The 19,557-nt window shown below is 45.9% G+C and overlaps 2 protein-coding genes across 2 annotated transcripts; both read right to left on the bottom strand.

Annotated features, from left to right (window-relative positions):
• Positions 1-4,740: 4,740 nt before the first annotated feature.
• Positions 4,741-9,346, bottom strand: LOC141942248 (acyl-coenzyme A thioesterase 1-like). The gene is made up of 3 exons (XM_074865197.1): positions 8,751-9,346; positions 7,329-7,531; positions 4,741-6,010 (listed from the first exon to the last, which is right to left on the bottom strand). The coding sequence occupies exons 1-3, from the start codon at positions 9,202-9,204 to the stop codon at positions 5,408-5,410; spliced, it is 1,260 nt and encodes a 419-aa protein (XP_074721298.1). The 5' UTR covers positions 9,205-9,346; the 3' UTR covers positions 4,741-5,407.
• Positions 9,347-10,415: 1,069 nt separating this feature from the next.
• JMJD7 (jumonji domain containing 7) lies at positions 10,416-19,479 on the bottom strand. The gene is made up of 8 exons (XM_074867848.1): positions 19,396-19,479; positions 18,511-18,664; positions 17,301-17,554; positions 16,430-16,486; positions 15,840-15,935; positions 13,960-14,036; positions 12,715-12,874; positions 10,416-11,035 (listed from the first exon to the last, which is right to left on the bottom strand). The coding sequence occupies exons 1-8, from the start codon at positions 19,460-19,462 to the stop codon at positions 10,947-10,949; spliced, it is 954 nt and encodes a 317-aa protein (XP_074723949.1). The 5' UTR covers positions 19,463-19,479; the 3' UTR covers positions 10,416-10,946.
• Positions 19,480-19,557: the final 78 nt, after the last annotated feature.

Here is a 19,557-nt window from a genome sequence, read left to right as displayed (position 1 = left end):
AATAGAGGCTCCAGGCAAGGCAGGTGATCCCTCACCCTCATGCTACCAGGCAGAAGGAGGGGACCTAAGAGATGAGGGAGACTGGAAACAGGTCCCTGCTCAGGGAGGCAAGAAAATTCTCTCCCAACCTCCCTCACCCTCCATGGTGCCCCTTCACAATAGATTCGGGGCCCTGGAACTTTTGAATGAAGACATGGAGGAAGAGAATGAGACAAACAATGAGAAAGACCAAGGACCACCAAGGCCAGGTCACTCTAGAAAAGGTATTAAAACCAGCTCTGAAAGGAACCCCAGAAGAGTCATTGTAGTGGGGGACTCCATTCTGAGGGGTGTCGAAGGCCCCATATGCAGACCAGACCCGCATCATAGGGAAGTCTGCTGCCTCCCTGGGGCCCGCATCAAGGACCTCACAAGAAGACTCCCCTCTCTAGTCAAACCCAAGGACTATTACCCTCTTCTGGTTTTTCAGGTAGGTAGCGACAACATTAGCAGGAGAAGTATTAAATCAATGAAGAGAGATTTCAGAGCCTTAGGGAAACTGATCAAGGGGTCGGGGGCACAGGTTATGTTCTCCTCCATCCCACCAGTTGGGGGGATGGATGAGGATGAACACCGAAGAATACAGCAGATGAATTCGTGGCTTCAAGACTGGTGTCACGGTCAGGGCTTTGGTTTTTTCGATCATGGGTTGGTATACAGGGCACCAGACCTCTGGGCGTTAGATGGGATGCACTTGTCCCAGAAGGGGAAGAGGATCTTGGGGCAGGAGTTAGCTGGACTCATTGACAGAGCTTTAAACTAAATCTGAAGGGGGAAGGGGGCAAAACACCAGCCCATCTGAAGTGCATGTATACCAATGCACACAGCATGGGTAACAAACAGGAGGAGCTTGAAGCCGTGATGAAACAGGAAAATTATGATGTGGTGGCTATCACAGAAACATGGTGGGATGCCTCCCATGACTGGAGCGGGCCAGTTGATGGCTACAAGCTCTTTAGAAGGGATAGACAAGGTAGGAGAGGCGGTGGAGTAGCACTGTATGTTAGGGACTGTTATGATTGCCTTGAATACAAGTGCAGTGAAGACAGGGTAGAGTGTCTTTGTGTTAGAATCAGGGGGAAGGCCAACAGGGCAGATGTTGTAGTAGGAGTCTACTATAGGCCACCCACCCAGGACAGAGAGGTGGATGAAATATTCTATAGGCACTTGGGTGAAATCTCACGATCGCTTGCCCTTGTTCTTGTGGGGGACTTCAACTTCCCAGACATCTGCTGGAAATACAACACAGCAGAGCGTGACCAGTCCCGGAGATGCCTGGAATGTGTGGGGGACAACTTCCTAACACAGCTGGTGAGAGAACCAACCAGAGAAGGTGCCCTGATAGATCTCCTCCTTGTGAACAGAGAAGGACTGGTGGATGATGTGGCGGTTGGAGGACGACTAGGGCACAGTGATCATGAAATAATAGAGTTCTCTATTCTTAGAGAGACCAGGAAAGGACTAAGCAGGACTGACATCCTGGACTTCCAAAGGGCTGACTTTGTCTTGTTTAGGCACCAGCTTGACAGGATCCCTTGGGAGATGGTCCTGAAGGGTATAGGGGTCCAGGAAGGCTGGGCGCTCTTTAAGAAGGAAGTGTTTATGGCTCAGGAGCAGGCAGTCCCCAGGTGCTCTAAGAGGAGCAGGCGGCAGAGAAGACCACCCTGGCTGAACAGGGAGCTTTGGCTGCAACTCAAGGAGAAAAGGAGAGTTTACGGCCTTTGGCAGAAGGGCCTAGCCACTCACAGTGATTACAAAGAGGCTGTGAGGCTATGCAGGGCAGAAATCAGGAGGTCCAAAGCCCAGCTGGAAATTAATCTGGCTTCAGCAATCAAAGATAACAAGAAATGTTTCCATAAGTATGTCAATAGCAAAAGAAAGACCAGGGAGAGTCTCCATCCCCTGCTAGATGCTGAAGGAAACTTGGTAGCAAGTGATGAGGGGAAGGCTGAGGTACTTAATGCCTTCTTTGCCTCAGTCTTTAATAACAAGACTAGTCGTATTGAGGAAATCCAGCCCCCTCAGCCAGATGATAGAGACTGGGAGAACGACCCCCCTGCAATCCAGGAGAGAGTCAGTGACGTGCTACATCACATAGACACACACAAGTCTATGGGACCGGATGGGATACACCCAAGAGTGCTGAAGGAGCTGGCTGGGGTGCTCGCCAAGCCACTTTCCATCATTTACCAGCAGTCCTGGCTGACCGGGGAGGTCCTGACAGATTGGAAATTGGCCAATGTGACGCCCATCTATAAGAAGGGTCGGAAGGATGATCCGGGAAATTACAGGCCTGTCAGCTTGACTTCGGTACCCGGGAAGCTGATGGAGCAGCTCATCCAGAGTACCATCTTACAACACATGCAGGACAACCAGGGGATCAGGCCCAGTCAGCATGGGTTTGTGAAAGGCAGGTCCTGCTTGACAAACGTGATCTCCTTCTACGATAGAGTGACCTGCTTATTGGATGAGGGGAAGGCTGTGGATGTAGTTTACCTTGACTTTAGCAAGGCCTTTGACACCGTTTCCCATAGCATTCTCCTGGCGAAACTGGCTGCTCGAGGCTTAGATGATCGCACGCTTTGCTGGGTAAAAAACTGGCTGGATGGCCAGGCCCAAAGAGTTGTGGTGAACGGAGTTAAATCCAGTTGGAGGTCGGTCACGAGTGGTGTCCCCCAGGGCTCGGTTTTGGGGCCGCTCTTGTTTAACATCTTTATTGATGATCTAGACGAAGGGATCGAATGCACCCTCAGTAAGTTTGCAGATGACACCAAGCTGGGTGGGAGTGTTGATCTGCTCGAGGGTAGGGAGGCTCTGCAGAGAGACCTGGACAGGCTGGAGCGATGGGCTAAGGCCAACTGTATGAGGTTCAATAAGGCCAAATGCCGGGTGCTGCACTTGGGCCACAACAACCCCCAGCAGTGCTACAGGCTTGGGGAGGAGTGGCTGGAGAGCTGCCAGTCAGAGAGGGACCTGGGGGTGTTGATTGACAGCCAGCTGAACATGAGCCAGCAGTGTGCCCAGGTGGCCAAGAAGGCCAATGGCATCCTGGCCTGTATCAGAAATAGCGTGGCCAGCAGGGACAGGGAAGGGATCTTACCCCTGTTACTCGGCACTGGTGAGGCCGCACCTCGATTACTGTGTTCAGTTTTGGGCCCCTCACTACAAAAAGGACATTGAATTACTCGAGCATGTCCAGAGAAGGGCAACGAAGCTGGTGAAGGGTCTGGAGCACATGTCGTACGAGGAGCGGCTGAGGGAACTGGGGTTGTTTAGTCTGGAGAAGAGGAGGCTGAGGGGAGACCTCATCGCCCTCTACAACTACCTGAAAGGAGGTTGCAGAGAGCTGGGGATGAGTCTCTTTAATGAAGTAACAAGCGATAGGACAAGAGGGAATGGCCTCAAGTTGCGCCAGGGAAGGTTTAGACTAGATGTCAGGAAGTATTTCTTTACAGAACGGGTTGTTAGGCAGTGGAATGGATTGCCCAGGGAGGTGGTAGAGTCCCCATCCCTGGAGGTGTTTAAGAGTAGGGTCGACATAGCGCTGAGAGATATGGTGTAGATGGGAACTGGCAGTGTTAGGTTTATGGTTGGACTGGATGATCTTCAAGGTCCTTTCCAACCTAGTTGATTCTGTGATTCTGCCAGGTCCTACCCACTCACTAAACATCTGGAACAACCACAGTCCATACAGGACATAGACACACAGGGGAAGAACAAAAATGAAGAAGAGGTAATAGCAGAAAACTTGATGGATGACCAGTACAGGTGAGCAGGAGCGAGATCTCCCCACCCTAACTGCTCACACCTTGAGCTAAGTGGTACCTATCTACCATTCTGAGGAAGGGCTGGGGTGGGAAAATCAGAAGTAACTGAAGGGGCACACTCTGCATTGGATTTATTGCATGAGAGTCTACAGCCCTGAGGACCAACACGCTCATTTTCAGTAGCCACTGCTCCCTGAAGCAAGAAAACCGAGGGCATGGTTCTGCCCCCAGCAGGATCCAGGCTCCTGCAGGGCTCATGTCTCAGCAGGATTTGGAAATGAGGGCAAGGTTTTGCTGCCTCAGCAAAGGCAGTGACCCCCTGCCAGCTCCTGCTGGCTTCTGTGGTCAGAACAGGAGCCTTGACTGCTCCAGGAAGCAAACTCTGCTCAGCTGCTAGCTAGAAAATGCCAGCAAGCTGCTGCATGCCACTATCCCACAGATGCACAAGGTAGATCACGGTTGTCCTTGGCAGGTCTGGACCTGTAAAAGTAAAGGGCAAGATAATGCACATTCTCCCCAGAAGGCAAGCTCAGTCCTCTCAAGAGTGGCACTTCCTCACTGTCACTGAGCCCACAGCTGTCTGTTACAGCAGCAAGACCGCAAAGACATCCCACTCCACAGCGCTCCCGGGAATTCACCCCCAGCAGCGGCTTTATTCTTCCTCCCCAAAATGGGGATAAACTGACTTTCAACATTCCAAAACAGGTACTTAGCACATCTATATCACACCCATCTTGAGCACTGTGCAGACCCCTACAGCAAACTCCACCACTCCTCTTACCCATAGTGGGTAAGCGCTCCTGTATATAAACTCTTCAGCAAGGCGAAGCAAAGCAGCATCTTGTGACTACACCAGGACTGCTGCCTATGTATTTATAGGCATAGAGGCAGTCAAAGGCTTCATTCAGATCATTTCAAGTAAACTATGCATACACACATACACATTGTATTTATTGAATAGTGCAGGGGAAACTTTACCCCGATACGTAACTTATCTGGAGGAGATACAACCAGTGTAACCTGCGTAAGATTCATTTCTGTCTTTTGAGGTACCAGAAAAAAAATGTTATCACTGCACTTCAGAGTAAGTCAGAAGAGTGCCTCTTTACTCAGTTGAGATCAGAACTGTCGCAACATTTTTACTAAGAAGTGTGAGAAAATTATATAGCAAGAGGAAATGTGAACGTACTGCTGTGCTGTCTCAAGAAACTGCTGTTTACATGTAGGTTAGTTAAAGATGCAAGGCTAAACAATTCAGTGGAAAACTCTTCCTATGAGAGTATTGCCTGTTACCAAAGGAGATGTTTGGAAATTAAGGGCAAAGACAGCTCAGTACAAATGCAATCTGCATGACGGGATGCTGGGCTTTTCTCAGATGACTACAGCACACAGGCAGATCAGATGGTGCCAATGTACAGGGCAGCTGGGGCCAGAAGACTACTAAAATTCAATTAAAAAATGGAAAATTATTTGGGGAATTAAAATAAACCACTATGCAACAGTGGAGTTTAGAGGAAGGCAGGCCAGGAAACTTTCAATGAGTTTCCAAGATTCAGTGAGAGCTGAAATACCAACCCTGGTCAGCATTTTGACACCTTCCACTACAGTTTGCTCTTAGGGATGTCTGAGTCCACCAAGTGTTGCCAGAAAAAGGCCTGTATCCTGCGCCATGCGTCTTCTTGGGCTTTGGCATGCTCCCTCCACTGCCCTCCCCAAAGTACAAACACCCCAAGCGCTCTGTGGATCGAAGCCTGGCACAAAGGCAAGTACGGTGGCTCCAAGAGGTGCCCTGCTCCAGAATAGGAGCAAAACTCCACTTCCCGCCCGTACTGCTGAAGGCGCTGAACAGCATCCTGGCAATAGAGGTTACTTTTCCAGTTCCTGTCATCCAGTCCCGAGAGGAAGAGGAACTTGGCCAAGGACCTCTCCACGGGAATGCGACAACCCCAAGTTGCTGGGTCCCTGTGATCATCCAGGACATCTGAAAAATCTATTAGGCCAGACTCTTCACTGGTCTTCATCCTCCCCAAATCATATGGGTGGGCAGGAACAGTGAAGCCATCCCCCTGCAGGGGAATGAAAGAATTAAAACTACTTCCAGATATGCTGACCGCTGCCTTGATGCCAGGTAGAAACGTGGCCATGGAAAGGGCTAGATCAGCTCCTTTAGACAAGCCCAAAACGCCAATCCCAGTGTCTTTCACCTGAAACACAGTTATGAAAACAACCATTACCAACCACTCCTCATTTCCTGGGCTGACATAACATCTCCAGTTCTGCTTCCTCACTCCTCAGCCAACTAAGACTACCCATTTTTTACCCCTTCCCTCTCCCTGTTCAGGTTATATCACTCCCTTATCTGTCCCTTCGCTGAGCCTCCACAAGAGTGACTTTGAATTCTATAGCTCCTCAACACTTCTCCTCCTGTAACACTTTTTCTTCCTGGTGACCTCTGTAGACAAAGCCTCTTTGCTCCCTCCACATCCTGGTTAGACACTTGCTCTCAGTATTGTATGTTTTACTGCTCCGGTCTTCAAACCCCCACAATCTTCTCTCCTCAGGTTCCCTTTGGAAACCCACTTTTTCATGGGTTTACTTGCATTGATTTTCTTTGATGCTATTGGTTTTTGATACTCCCCTACAGCTGACCGGTTATCTTCTGTTTTGTCCCAGAACACATAAGGTTCATTACACTTGAGGTTGAGTAAGCTCAATAACTGTTTAAATCAACTAATCTATAGTAAAGGCTCTTCACACCAAATTAATTTTGTAATGTGTCTTGTAAGATACTCTGGAAGTTTCAGAGCTCTGAGGAACAAGACAAACTAGCAAGGCTGAATTCTGCTCTCACACTGGCTACGTGTCCACGTGCTAGAAAATAAATAACTTTCTGAAATGAATACCACATTAAGTAGCATTCCATTCAAAATCTAAATGCTGCTTGATTTCTCTTGGTCTCTTTTGGTTTAAGTATGATGATATATTGCTATAAAGTATCTTTTCCATCCCACACTCTTGTGCAAATACAGTCCCAGCTTCTTAAGACATGGCACACTCTCCAGTGCTACAACTCTAAGGGATTCTGTTGTTAGTGTTTTATTACTGTTTTGTGAAACTTACTCAGAATCAAAAGCCTGTAACATCTCAGAAATTTAAAAAGTCATTGGATTTTTTTCCCTTCTAAAATCTTGCAAGATGGAAAAGTAGGGGAAAAAAATGAAGATTTCTTGCTTAAGCAGTTTTGTGCTTCTAGTCCAGGAACTGCTTTGATTTAATCTTACACAAGCACTGGTTTGAAAACAGTCTATGGACTGTTGTAAGATACTGTGCAAAACCAGCTATCCAACTACTTGCAAAATTCAAGTTGAGGCACATGCTCTTCCATCTCTCAGATCATGCTGTCTTTCAGACAATGCTGTCTAACATCTCAGAAACTTAGTTGCATTCAGTGACATATAGAATTCCAATTAGAAAACTGGAAAATACTTTCCAACAGGAGGAGCACCATCATTTGTCTCTTACCTGCTGCTGCTTCCGCAAAAAGTTCACAGCTTCCTCAAAATAGCCCAGTTCAAGAATCTCTGGCATAGTAGGGAGATCTTCAAAGGCCATGTAAGCAAGAGCCAGAGTCACGAAGCCTCTGCTAGCCAGGAGACTTGCTCTGTATTCAACAAGACCTCCTCCAGATCCATACAAATCGATAAGTCCAGGGAAGGGACCAGGTCCTGCAATGAAAGGTGTGTATATATATACTCAAGGAGAAAAGTTTCTACAGTTGTCCTTTCAGTAGTGCCCCTTCAGCACACATTAGGACAGTAGATATCAGAAGAAAATCATCCTCTGAAGCTTTGCACAGAGGTTGTCATTCTCAGGCACACACAGAGTCACTGTAAGGACACTAATTTGGATATTTCTTCTCTCTCTTAGGAACTCATCATACGAAGTTCACATGTTGGCCATCCTTCTCCCACCATGAATTTCAGCTGACATTGGCCTAGATGTTCTCAGGCCATTGGGGATCGATGAACAAACAGCATCTCTGCATGAGCTGCGCTTCTTTAGGAACTGTGCTAGCAGGTGCTAGCAGGTTTTCCAGAAAGCTGGGTTGTGAAATGCACCCACAAAGGCCAGCACTGACCTATGCCAATTCAGGCTTCAGTATGATCTGCATAACTACCCCTGGGCTTCTCAGATCTCCTCAGAACAGCAGCTGCAAGGGAATTTTTATTCATTACAGAGCAAGATATTCACATTTAAGTACTGCTCAAGGAACATGAACAGTTCGGGGCTCAGAGCAGCTTTACACAGGATTCAGTCTCAGCACTGTCTCTGTACGGAGCTGTGGAATATGACACCTGTTTAATTAAAGACCTTGCTCTTCTCATTTGTCTCTCATCTTCCTAAGTATCCTGTGCAGCCGAGCTGCTCAACCAGGTAGAGACTTTCCTTAGCCAAAGAGAGAAACAGAGAAAGTCCAGAGCTGCTGGAGCTGCCCAAGCTGGCTGCAGCCCACACCCAGCGCTCCCAACCACGCCTCGTCACTCCTCACTCCACAAACAGAGCTGTCACACCTCACAGCTCTGCCGAAGACCAGGGGCCTCTTTTCCTGTCAGACAAACAGAGCTAAGAAATAAACACAGTTTTCCCCAGAGTTCTCACTGCAGGAGAGGTCCTGGCCCCCTTCAGCTAGAACGAAGAGGAGACACCTCGTGTTACCTACCACTGCTGCCCTCCCTGCACTCCCTTGCCTTGCCACTTGACCCGCCCGGGGAAAACCTGTTCCTCCTTGCTCTGCTGTGAGGACCCAAGTAGCTGGACCAAGCACAGGCCAAGGGAACCATGAGCTGAGGCTCTGCACTGGGTTGCCAAGTGCATTCAGGGGCCACGGGGCACAACACGTGGTGTAAGTCACATCTGGAAAACCAGAAGGGAATTAAAACTCACCAGGAGGGAGGAAGAGGGTTGCTTTCAGACGACCTTCTCTGACTGAAATCCTCTTCACTCCCTCTCCTAAAAACCATCGTTCATTGGTGCATTTTCCCAGCAAGCAGCTCATGTCCCCGTGGCCCTCGTACACTTCAAAGTCCACAGAGAAAGGGGTCAGGACATTCCTCTTTGCCAGCCGCTTATAGGGCGTGTTAGACTGCAGAGACCACAGCAGCCCCATCGGCTCCACACCCGAATAGCTGCCGCCCAGCGCCGGGGAGCGGCTCAGGTCCAGCTCCCCGCTGCTCCCCGCTCGGTACCGAGCGTGGGCTTGGAAGAGCTCCCCGCTCTCGTCCAGCAGGCTGGCCCGGAGGGTGACCGCCTGCCGCGGCAGGAGACCGGCCACGCGGATCTGCACGGGGTCGTCGAACAGACACCGGGGGGAAGGCAGAACCGCCACCTGCACCGCCATCCCGGCTCTGCCGGCGGGGAGACGAGCTGCCCTTTTTGGGGGTGAGACACGGGCTGCGTGGTACAGGATCGCCAGGAGTCTGTCACTTCTCAGGCTTAAAATCTCAGCCCAAAGTCCAGGAGGAACCACCGTGACTGCTTCCTTCAGTGGGCAAGCACGGGCTGCTGGGAGATGTAGTTCAGAGCATGCCTCCATCCAGACGCTCCGGCTCAGAGGTGGTACAGTAACACCATCCACCTGCACAGACACAAGCTGCCATTTGTTCCTGGCGTGCGGTCTTACTTTGGATTGTAGAGAGAGACTAAATCAAAAACCCCAAAGTCACAAAAAGAGATATTCCAATCGCCCTTCCCCCCGACTGTGGGAAAGTCCTGATTCGACTGCAGAACTGGCTTGGGGGCCTTTGCCAAGGCACACTGAACACAAACAAGCTGGAAAGCCTGAAGTAACGTGACATCTTAATCAAGCCATGAAACAAAGCCTGCCCTTGAGTTTTCAGCAATTTTTGGACAAGCACCATACGTAAGATGATGCTTTATGCTTTAACTGTATTTAAAAACCAAAAGAAACAAAGTAAAAGAATCCTTATCTTTTTCATCAACAATAATCAACCTTGTTTAAAGGGTATCTGCATTTTTCTAATTAATACATGGAAAATAAATTTCCCCCCATATCGATAATTTTCTAAGGAGCTATTTGAAGATTTGACAATAAATACCAACTTCAGGTTTTCATAAACAATACTACATTTTTGCAGCATTCAAGGATTTAATAGCCTTTTAGTCCTACCCTACGGGTCTCAGACATGTGAGCAGTCTCATCCCATTCTGTGGAAATACAAATGGGAATTCAGGCTGCAGAAATGGGCTCCTGGTTCACACAACTTGCCTGACCATGCGTTAGGCAACAATTAATGGCAAAGGAATGAAAAAATCAATAAGCCTACAAGATGTAGAATCACCCATCATGCCACGAGACCACAGGTGATGTGCAGATTGACTGTGGATCTGTCAAAGCAACCCTAAAATCACAACCCAAGAGGTAAGGGAATGCAGCTACATTTAAATACAACAGTGGAAAGAAATAAAAAAACATCAATAAAAACATGTAGCTTAACATGGAATATAGCCAGCATTGACTTCTGCACGTCCTCCTAGATGTCCTCCATCCATAACATCATTTGAAAAAAATGTAAGAAATCAGTACAGAAATAAGCTTTTAAACTGACCATTTATTGCAGAAGTTGTAATTTCTCAGCATCAAAACACCACAGCCACTAAACTTAGTGAATTACACCCGGACAGGACTTTTGCCTGAGGCAGAGTGCAGGTGTCGGACTGATGCAGCCTGATGCACAGCTGGGTGGCAGAGCAGATTCTTCCTTGTCTGCTTGGATTGTTATGAAAACAATCTGTAGATCTGAACAGTCATGGCTTCTGTTTTGGGATTTCCAAAACCTGGATTGCCTCTCTTCCAATTTTATTTTGCTCGCTGTCACTGAGGCAACATGCAAAGACCTAAAAATGCTATTATCAAACCTTCTGATTACAAGCCAAAAAATCTGGCCGATTGATCTAGACTCCAAAATCATGCAAAATAGCCATGATCTGTTGACAGACATTGTTGAGGATAATTTAACGTTCGGTTCTTTTCACTTGAATCACGTTTGTACTCCAGTCACAGATGCTGATGATTGTATCCCATCAGAGAGAGGGATCACAAGCTTGAGTCTTCCACCTCTGCTATAACACTTTCATGGCTTTTGTGAGACAATCTAGCAGTTGGTAATAGCTGTACTTAAGGTCATATTCCATGTCATACCAATAATTCACTGAGGAGACAAGAAAAAGGAAGAACATTTCTAAGGCTAGCATGTAATGATTTACAAACGTGTTCATAGACTGGTTTACACAGTTCAGCTAGTACAAGCTTTTCCTTACTAATGACTGAACTTTGGAATGAGCAAATTTTTGCCTACAGTCAAAAAAATCATAAGCAAACATTAGAGTTCTTTAATAGCGCTGCCAATGCAACTCTGTCTTAACCCAAACCAACTCCTCTTCAGACTCTACACTGGGGATTCCCTGAAGCAGAAGCTGGCAAAATGTTTAGGAACAGAAAATGTATGCTTCTATTTAGACCAAAAATACCAAATACACTACAAAGTAAGTTTAATATCTGGATAGGAACCTTTCTTCCTCTGAGTGTGTAAAGGATGGCAAATTCACCACTACCTCACAATGGCCATCAATTAGCCAGTGCTTTAATTCTGCATGTCATTTTAATTTTGGTGTAGATCTCCTGGAAAAAATAAGCCAAGCAGTATAATATTGTACCAATGGTTCCTGGAGGAGGATATACTCTAGCTTCAGACATTCACTGGACCAGACCCAGAGAATGTTGATTTTTCAAGTGTATACAGACTGTAGGGCAGTTAGCAGACTAAACGCTAAATAAACTCATCGACTCTTTAGCATTCCTGATAGAGGAAGAAGAGAGTGGCTGGGGACTTGCAACAGGAAACAACTCTACTTCTTCTAAAAAATCTTTAAGGACAGATGCAGCAGTACTGGGAAAAGAGAATCAGAAATACTGCTTTACTGCTAGCTTGTCTTTTTATCACAGTATCGTAAGTACTGAAAAAAAAAGGGCTTGCAATATTTGCAGTGTTACACAAATACTAATGTTATGTTGTTCAAAATATTGTATTTACTCTTCCTGGGCAGACAGGATTAATTCCAGGTAAAGTCAGCATAAAGCTCTTCCTCAAACCTTGCAAAACTTACACAACATAACAATAATACTTTGCACCATCCCCACCCCTCCACCTCCACCAAACGAGCAATGCTTGACATTCTGGAACTCTCACGGGGAAGGGAAAAAAGAGATAGAGAGAGATGGTGAATCCTACAAAGAAAGAGATGACAAGACTTTTGATAAGTGCAGGGGAACAGTAACACAGCATAGGCTTATTAGCAAGGTAGGAGACTGGGTTGGAGCAGATCCCAGCTCATAAGACAACAGAGTATCTTCCACGTTTTGTCTACATCCATGCCTAAAACTCAATATACTTTCTGGTTTCCATTTTTTCCCTCAGATTCTTTTCTGCTGATGTGATAATGGCACCCACAACATGCAGTTTCTTTGTGAAAGGTATGTAGGTGACCAATTTGCAGTTAGCAGGCTAGGCAGACAAACTGCTTAGGCTCCATGTCATGAACAGCAACTGGATCACGATCACTGAATTAGCTATCCTCCTCCAGACTTGACAACTAGAAAGACTTTTCCTTCAGCTACATCCCTAGCACTTGTCAATAATGGTATGAATTATAAGCAAAACAGACTGCAAGGAGGCAGCCCCACGGCATCTGCCAAGATTATTATTTCCTCCTGAGAAGAGGTAGATGATCTTAAAGGGACCTTTGGTCCCAGTTATGCTTTGCTGCGGGATATCTAGCTGCACACCCACCACAGTTCAAAAACCACATCTGGAAATACTGTGTATTTTACCTGCTATACAGCCATGTGATTGCTGAACATGGTGGAACCAGAGAGAAGGCAGGTATAACATCTCACCAGCTTTCACTGTACACTCCAAAGGTTTTGCCTGAGCATACTCTGGATACTGTTCCAGATTTGGGTTCAAGGGGTCCAGGGGGATCCAGGGCACCTAAAAGCAAAAGAGTGTGTATATGGTACTGACCCTGGCAAAAAATTCCAGCAAGCTTCCAGAAAAACAACTGATAACCAAACTTACTAGGTTACAAAACATGTATTTTGCCTAGCAAAACAAGTACAGGTACACAGCTTTCCACATTCAACTGGGAATAGGTCAAGGATGCAAAAATTTGCCTCCTTCAGTGAAGCATCTCTAATTAGCGAAAAGATGTTAAATGTCAACCATGAAATTTCAGTCTCGTGGCATACTTTCAAAACACCTCTGGCCCCTTAAAGTCACTTGTTCCTCCTACATTCAATACTTGAGTATTTTATCTACGCCACTCTTTTTAGAAATTCCTTTCTTCTTCTAAAGCTCTCCGGTCTAATTTTATTCCCAGCAGCTAAAATCCCACTTCCTACTGGGAAATCCCTCTTGACTGCATTCAATTCTTCTACACCCTATAGAGTTATAAACTTCAGCACTCAACCTCACTGCGTTACATGAATGCTTCCGTGAGATTCCATGAGCACTACTCTAGAAACAGAGAAAAAGCCCCAGCTCAAGTTCAAGTGTAGCATTAGTCACACATTGCAGAGGCAAATGAGGAGAGATTAGATACAAAAGGCTGCTGAGATTTTGTAAAGTGCCTCCATATCTATACATTTTAATCAAATAAATATTGCTACTATTAAGAAAACACAATTTATTCATTGAGACAGATATGTTTCATTGCACTGGGTGATACTGCTGTAGAGCAAAATCTAGCCCTGAGGGGCGAAAAGAAAGTGAATGCAGAGGAGTCTATTTCAGTCTTAATGAAATCAATGCCTTTATAGTTGATTCATTTACTGGATCTATTTAAGTTTGGTGCAAGGAAGACCATTTATGATATCAATGGTTTCAGGTGAGCAGTAAAAATCTTTTCTGGAAGCTGGGTATCCTTGGCGAATAGTAAAATACAAGTGAAATATCTGGGCATTCTCTTTCCAGTAACGAAGGATTTCTAAATATCAATAAATATGCTCAGTTTGAGGGCTCAGCAATGCCCAAAACTATCTTTGTTGTATTGATTGTGTTCTTTATATACTTTTTACCTTATCTGTACTCTTTTCATCCACAATTTCAAATGAGCCATCTTCTGATACCCGGTACGTTGCTGGCTGATAGAGCTCTGGAACCACAGAAAGAATTAAATGACACAACTGAAAGTAGTACTCAGAGAAACTAATGGCAGAGCATGTCACACTTTCACCAAGTAAAAGAAAAATTAAGACAAAACCATTTTCAACTTACTGTCCTCATTCTCCTTCCCTTTGGTCATTTCAAATTTTATCCAGTTTCTTAATTATTTTTTTTTTTTAAGTCAGTCTAAATATTGAACTGCCTTCCTATTTGGAATTCCAACCTTCTTTCTTCACAGGAATTATTTCTCTTCAAAACCCATTTTACTCCTGGTTCTATTTTGTTCCAGTAACTGTCTTGTGTTCCTTTTGGAAGACATTAATGCATCCCTGACTTACACATCATCCTATATTCTGGCGTTTCTTCTTAGGTCAGTCTAGCAAGATAGGACTCACAAGAGTTATGAGTGACTTGTGGCCAGCCTTTCACTTCTAATTTTATCCGATGGATCTCATCAACTGTTTCAGATACTCCAGGTTGCTTTTCTTTCACTGCTTCACCACTCAAGCCCTCCCTTGAGAGAGTTTCTCTCCATTAACTGATGTTCAAAAAGACAGAGTCGTTTTTTTACTACACACTATAAAATATAAGCATCATTTCTGTTCAATGCTTTAACAGTAACTTGTTTTACAAAGCGTCACTCCTACGACATACACGTCTTTCATACGTTCACATACATATGACACCACCTCTCTGTGAAGAAAGGCTGAGACAGATGGGGTTGTTCAGCCTGGGGAAGAGAAGACTCTGGGGAAATCTTACTGTGGCCTTTCAATATATAAAGGGGGCTGATAAGAAAGACAGAGAAAGACGTTTTACCAAGGCCTGTAACGACAGGACAAGGGGCAACAGTTTCAAATTGAGAGAGGGTAGATTTAGATTGGATATAAGGAAGAAATTTTTTTATGAGGGTCGTGAGACACTGGAACAGGTTCTCCAGAGAGGCTGTGGATGCCCCATCATTGGAAGTGTTCACGTGATGGAGCTTTGAGCAACCCGATCTAGTGACTGGCAGGGAGGATGGACTAGATGATCACAGAGGTCCCTTCCAACCAGAACCATTCTATGATTCTATGACTTCAAGATTGTAAACAAAATAAAACCAGTATAAATAAAATATTGTATCAGTGCACATATCTAGGCAAAATTATATTAGTGTCCTATAGCACTCTGCATTCACTTAATCTGAAGGCTTGAAAGTCAGGGAATGGGAAAATAGTCTTATTTTAGGAGGCATAAAGTTAAGCTGTCCATCTTCTGGATGACACTGCAATATAACAATCTATTATTGTGCACATAGGAAAGCAACATAACAGAAAAAGGGCAATGCAAAATAACACTGCCATAAGAGTCTCTTTTTTCATTTCTCCAGTTTTCAGAGATTCAGTTTGTAACTTGAATATTTCATTAAATTACAACTTATTTTTCAGCTTCCTGGCTTTTTTTTCTACAGAAAAGAACAAGCAGGCAGAATCCAAACCTGTTAAACATCAAAGATGACATGCTGCAATACTGACAAGATACTTAAATAATTCAAATATTCTAAAGCTGAAGAGACTTCTGTGAGTATCACTGAACCTATTACTTTAGAGGACTGGAAAACCTGACCTCAGAATAATGTTTGTATTACAAACTACCTGCAGCACAAAATAGAAGAGATTTCTGTTCACACTGGAAAGCGTAACACTGCATAAACATCAAAATGTTATCTCTGCTTCCTTTTCCGTATCTTTCAATATTTTGGTCTCTCCTCCTTCCAACCTCCAGACATACTGCGTAGTAAATTATGTACCATATGGGATGAAGGGACGGTCACTCGGTGGATGTAGTAGGAAATGCTTTTCTCCTGATATCACACAGTACAAGTTCTCATAATGATCTTTATGTACTAGGATTGAGAAAAAAAGAGATGTGAAGAAAGAGAAAATCAGTGTTATTTCCTTCTCTACATCAGAAACTGTAGTAAAGTGTCAGCTTGTCCTCTTATTATCAGGCTGCTTCCTCCTCTCGCAGCCTGTGGGAGTGGAAAGTAATATATATAATATATATAAAATATACTATATATATTTTTATGTATAATATATATAAATATATAATATATATTATATAATATATATAATATATAATGTTGTAGCAAACATATTCAAGGAAGGAAAAGCCATCAGGGCCTTCCTTGCCTGACACAATGCCAGGTAGATGCACCCAGAGACACAGCAGCAACAGACAGCAGAAATGCAGGAGAAAGAACGCAAAAAGTATGTTCAAGTAGAACTGCCTTGTCGGAGAAAATACACAGTTCTACTGAGCCACTAACTCAAAATGAGCCCGCTTAAACCTCTGCTGAAAGCACACAGAAAGCAAATGGTGCCATTCGATACATACAGGATGTCACAGCAGCTGCTTCCCCAAGCCAGAAATTCACAGCATCAGGCTTCTTCCCTGTATGGTTAGGGAATAGAGAAATGTTGTCAACAAAACCAGAACCTGAAGTGTCATGTTTAAAAGCATTTCGAGTAATTTTCTGCCAACTTCTGACAAATTCTCTCCTAACTTCCTTCATAACTACGAAAGGTTTCATTGCAAATAGCACTCTCTGAGCAACAGCAACCTCCTCCTACACTGTAGTGCCCATCAGACTTCATGACGTAGCATTATTCATCCCCAAATCGATGGTTACAACCCTTTGTTTCCACATTCTTAATCCCTAAGAGTTAGCTCACAGAGAAACTGCAGCACATCTACATATGACTGCAAAAAGAAGGGGAGATCACAGGAAGTAATTTTCATTGACATTTTAAGGAAAGACATGCTGTAAAAATAGAAAATAACAAAAACAGGACAGCAGTTAACTAGAAACATCTGTAATTTTACCAAAGGGGCTGTGGGCTCTGTGTTGTTTCACTCGTTTGTTATGCTAGCTTTGCTAGCAACAGCATGAATCCCAGTCAAAACATGACTCTAAATCAGAGAAAAGCCACTATATGGAAAGCAGTGCTATATGGCACTGTCACCACATTGCTTCAGTTGTGATGGTCCCAATACACACCTGAGATAGTGATTCTGGAGTAATCCAAACCCAAAACTTGGACTACTGTATTATTAAGTATTTTACCACTTCTACTTTCTAAGGGGATGAAGCCAAACTGAGCTGTGTCATCCAGAAACAGAACAAACATTCACTATGTACATGCTATGTACATACTATGTATGATCCATACAAAATATTTACTAAATATAGGAGAAATAGGTTTACCAAGTGCCTCACTCATCCATGGTATGTCAGGCTGCACATCACAGACAAGTTCAGGGAACTCCTCAGTGAGGTTTGAACACTGCTTCTGCACATAGAATACGTTGGGAGAGGTCACTTTCTTCTCCACAATGTCCAAAAAGTCCATGAAAGGCATTTGGCGCTCCTCTGGCATGACAAAACGGTCCTGAAACACTGCATCTGCATAACCATTTGGTGTTACTGCCACACTCACTACCTTGGGACCCACTACCTCCCTGCAAAATAAATCAAAGGTTTATAGCCAGACCTGCAATTGGCCCACATATTGGACACTGGTTACTTTAAAACAACATGTTTCACAGGCAGGAAAAATGAGAAGCCTGGCTTTCCATGGATGGCTGTCTCTGGACTACATTTTCTACTGTCCGGTAAACACTCTTGCTCTGATTGCTCCCTGCTGTCAAGGCAACTGTAGTATCTTTTGCCTCTCTCACTTCTCTCCTGTCCAACAAGCAAGCTCACAAACGAGCTCCTTCCTCCGCCGTGCAGGCAGAGAGTCCTCTTCAGCCACTTCTTTTCACAAACCATGGCAGAGCTTGGTATTCTCAGGGCCACTCAACCCAGCCCTACCCGGGTGGCCACATGTTCAAAAGCAATTGAGGAGGGAGAAGGGGTGGACAGAGACTGATAGATACACCTATCACGAGGCTCTTTGTTCCCTAAGAAATTTAGCTTTAAACCCACAGATTTATGTCTAACCCACAGATTTTAGGTCTAACCATAAATCCCCTCTTCAAGAACTTTTCTTTAAAAATTCAGTCATTAAAATGCTCATTTTTAAGAAAACAAAACAAAACAAAACAAAAAAACCAACGAGGTGTACTCAGTCACAAACAAGTCAGTCTGTTCTTACAGTGCTACAGCCCCACTCCAACTGGGAGGCTACAGGGTGGAGCACTGGCCAGAGCACTCGGACTGGGTTTCGATAGCCTGAGCTTGCTGGCTGCACACAGCCAGAACACCCACCCCTCCGACTGCATCACAACCAGACTGGACAGTATGTTTGTAGGAAAAAATCTATACATGTGTTTTAGACATGGTGGCAGGACTGAACACCTACATACAGAAGCACAGAGGAATAATTTTATGGATAAAAGCAAAGATTAATAAAGGCCTTTGACTGAGGTCAACTGAAACTGGCCACCAGCCCTGCTCCAAAGCTCGTTCATACCTGAGGTACGCTGACGTCCATTTCTTCAGAGCCGGCCAGTGGGCGATGGCATTCTGAATTATACAAGGTTTGTTTGGACTCACCCATTCTCGATAAAACTCCAGCGGCGACGGAGGCCCGTCAAGATAGGGTATGGACTCCGTCCACCCCAGCTCTGTCCAGGCAAAGGAGAAACAGCTTTACTCGGTGTCCTGAGAGAAGGGCCCTCTGCTACCACACCAACTGGCTTCCGACCCTACACCACACTGACAGCGAGCGGGGTCCCCCCGGCTCCAGAAATTTTTCTGTCAAAACCCAAAGGCTGTCAGGGAGGGTTTCGGTGCCTGACGGGTACCTCAGGCCCTCGCTCTGGTACTCTCCTGCTGTCAGCCACCTCTCCCTCGGGTGGCCACGCTGTGGGCCCACAGGAGAGCGGGCATGAAGGACACACCTTACCGGAGATGTACCTCTGATACGGAGGTGATACCACAGGAAGATTTTTTTTGGAAGCTGCAACAGTGCTTTGTTTTGCTGTTTTATACCAAAGAAAATAACTGGAAAGGGCTGTTTTCTCGAGTTTCGTTTTCTTGTCGCAGCGGTCTTTCCGCTGCTGCTTCACCCGGGAACCATTTGGCTGAAAACAAGAGTAGGAGCGTGGATGCTCCGCTTCAACCCCCGCAGCCGCCATTTGCGGCCGCTGCGGCCCAGCCGGGGCGCCGAGGCAGCCGGACACCCCGTTTTCCTTCCCGTACGGGGCCTCTGGAGAGCGCCGGGGCCGGGCCCAGGCCGCGGCGCCTGCCGCCGCCTCACGGCCGTCACCGGCGGGGCCATCCCCGCGCCCCCCCCCCCCCGCTCCCCGCCGGGCCGCGTTCCCCTCTCCCCGGCCGCCCCCTGCCCGGCGCTCACCGCGGGCCTCCCGCGGGAAGGCGGCCAGGCAGCCCCGCAGGGCCCGCAGCGCCGCGCCCTCCGCCATGCCCGGCCGCCGCCTCCCTTTCCGCCCCACACCCCCCCCCGACACCTCGCACCCCACCCCCCCGGGCGCGGGGCGCGAGTGGGTCGCGCAGCTCA

The sequence above is a fragment of the Strix uralensis genome, chromosome 4 (genome assembly GCF_047716275.1).
Source record: "Strix uralensis isolate ZFMK-TIS-50842 chromosome 4, bStrUra1, whole genome shotgun sequence".
In the NCBI taxonomy this organism is placed as follows: Eukaryota; Metazoa; Chordata; class Aves; order Strigiformes; family Strigidae; genus Strix; species Strix uralensis.
The sequence above is the reverse complement of the archived record's forward strand: the minus strand, read 5'-3'. Positions and strand labels throughout refer to the sequence as shown.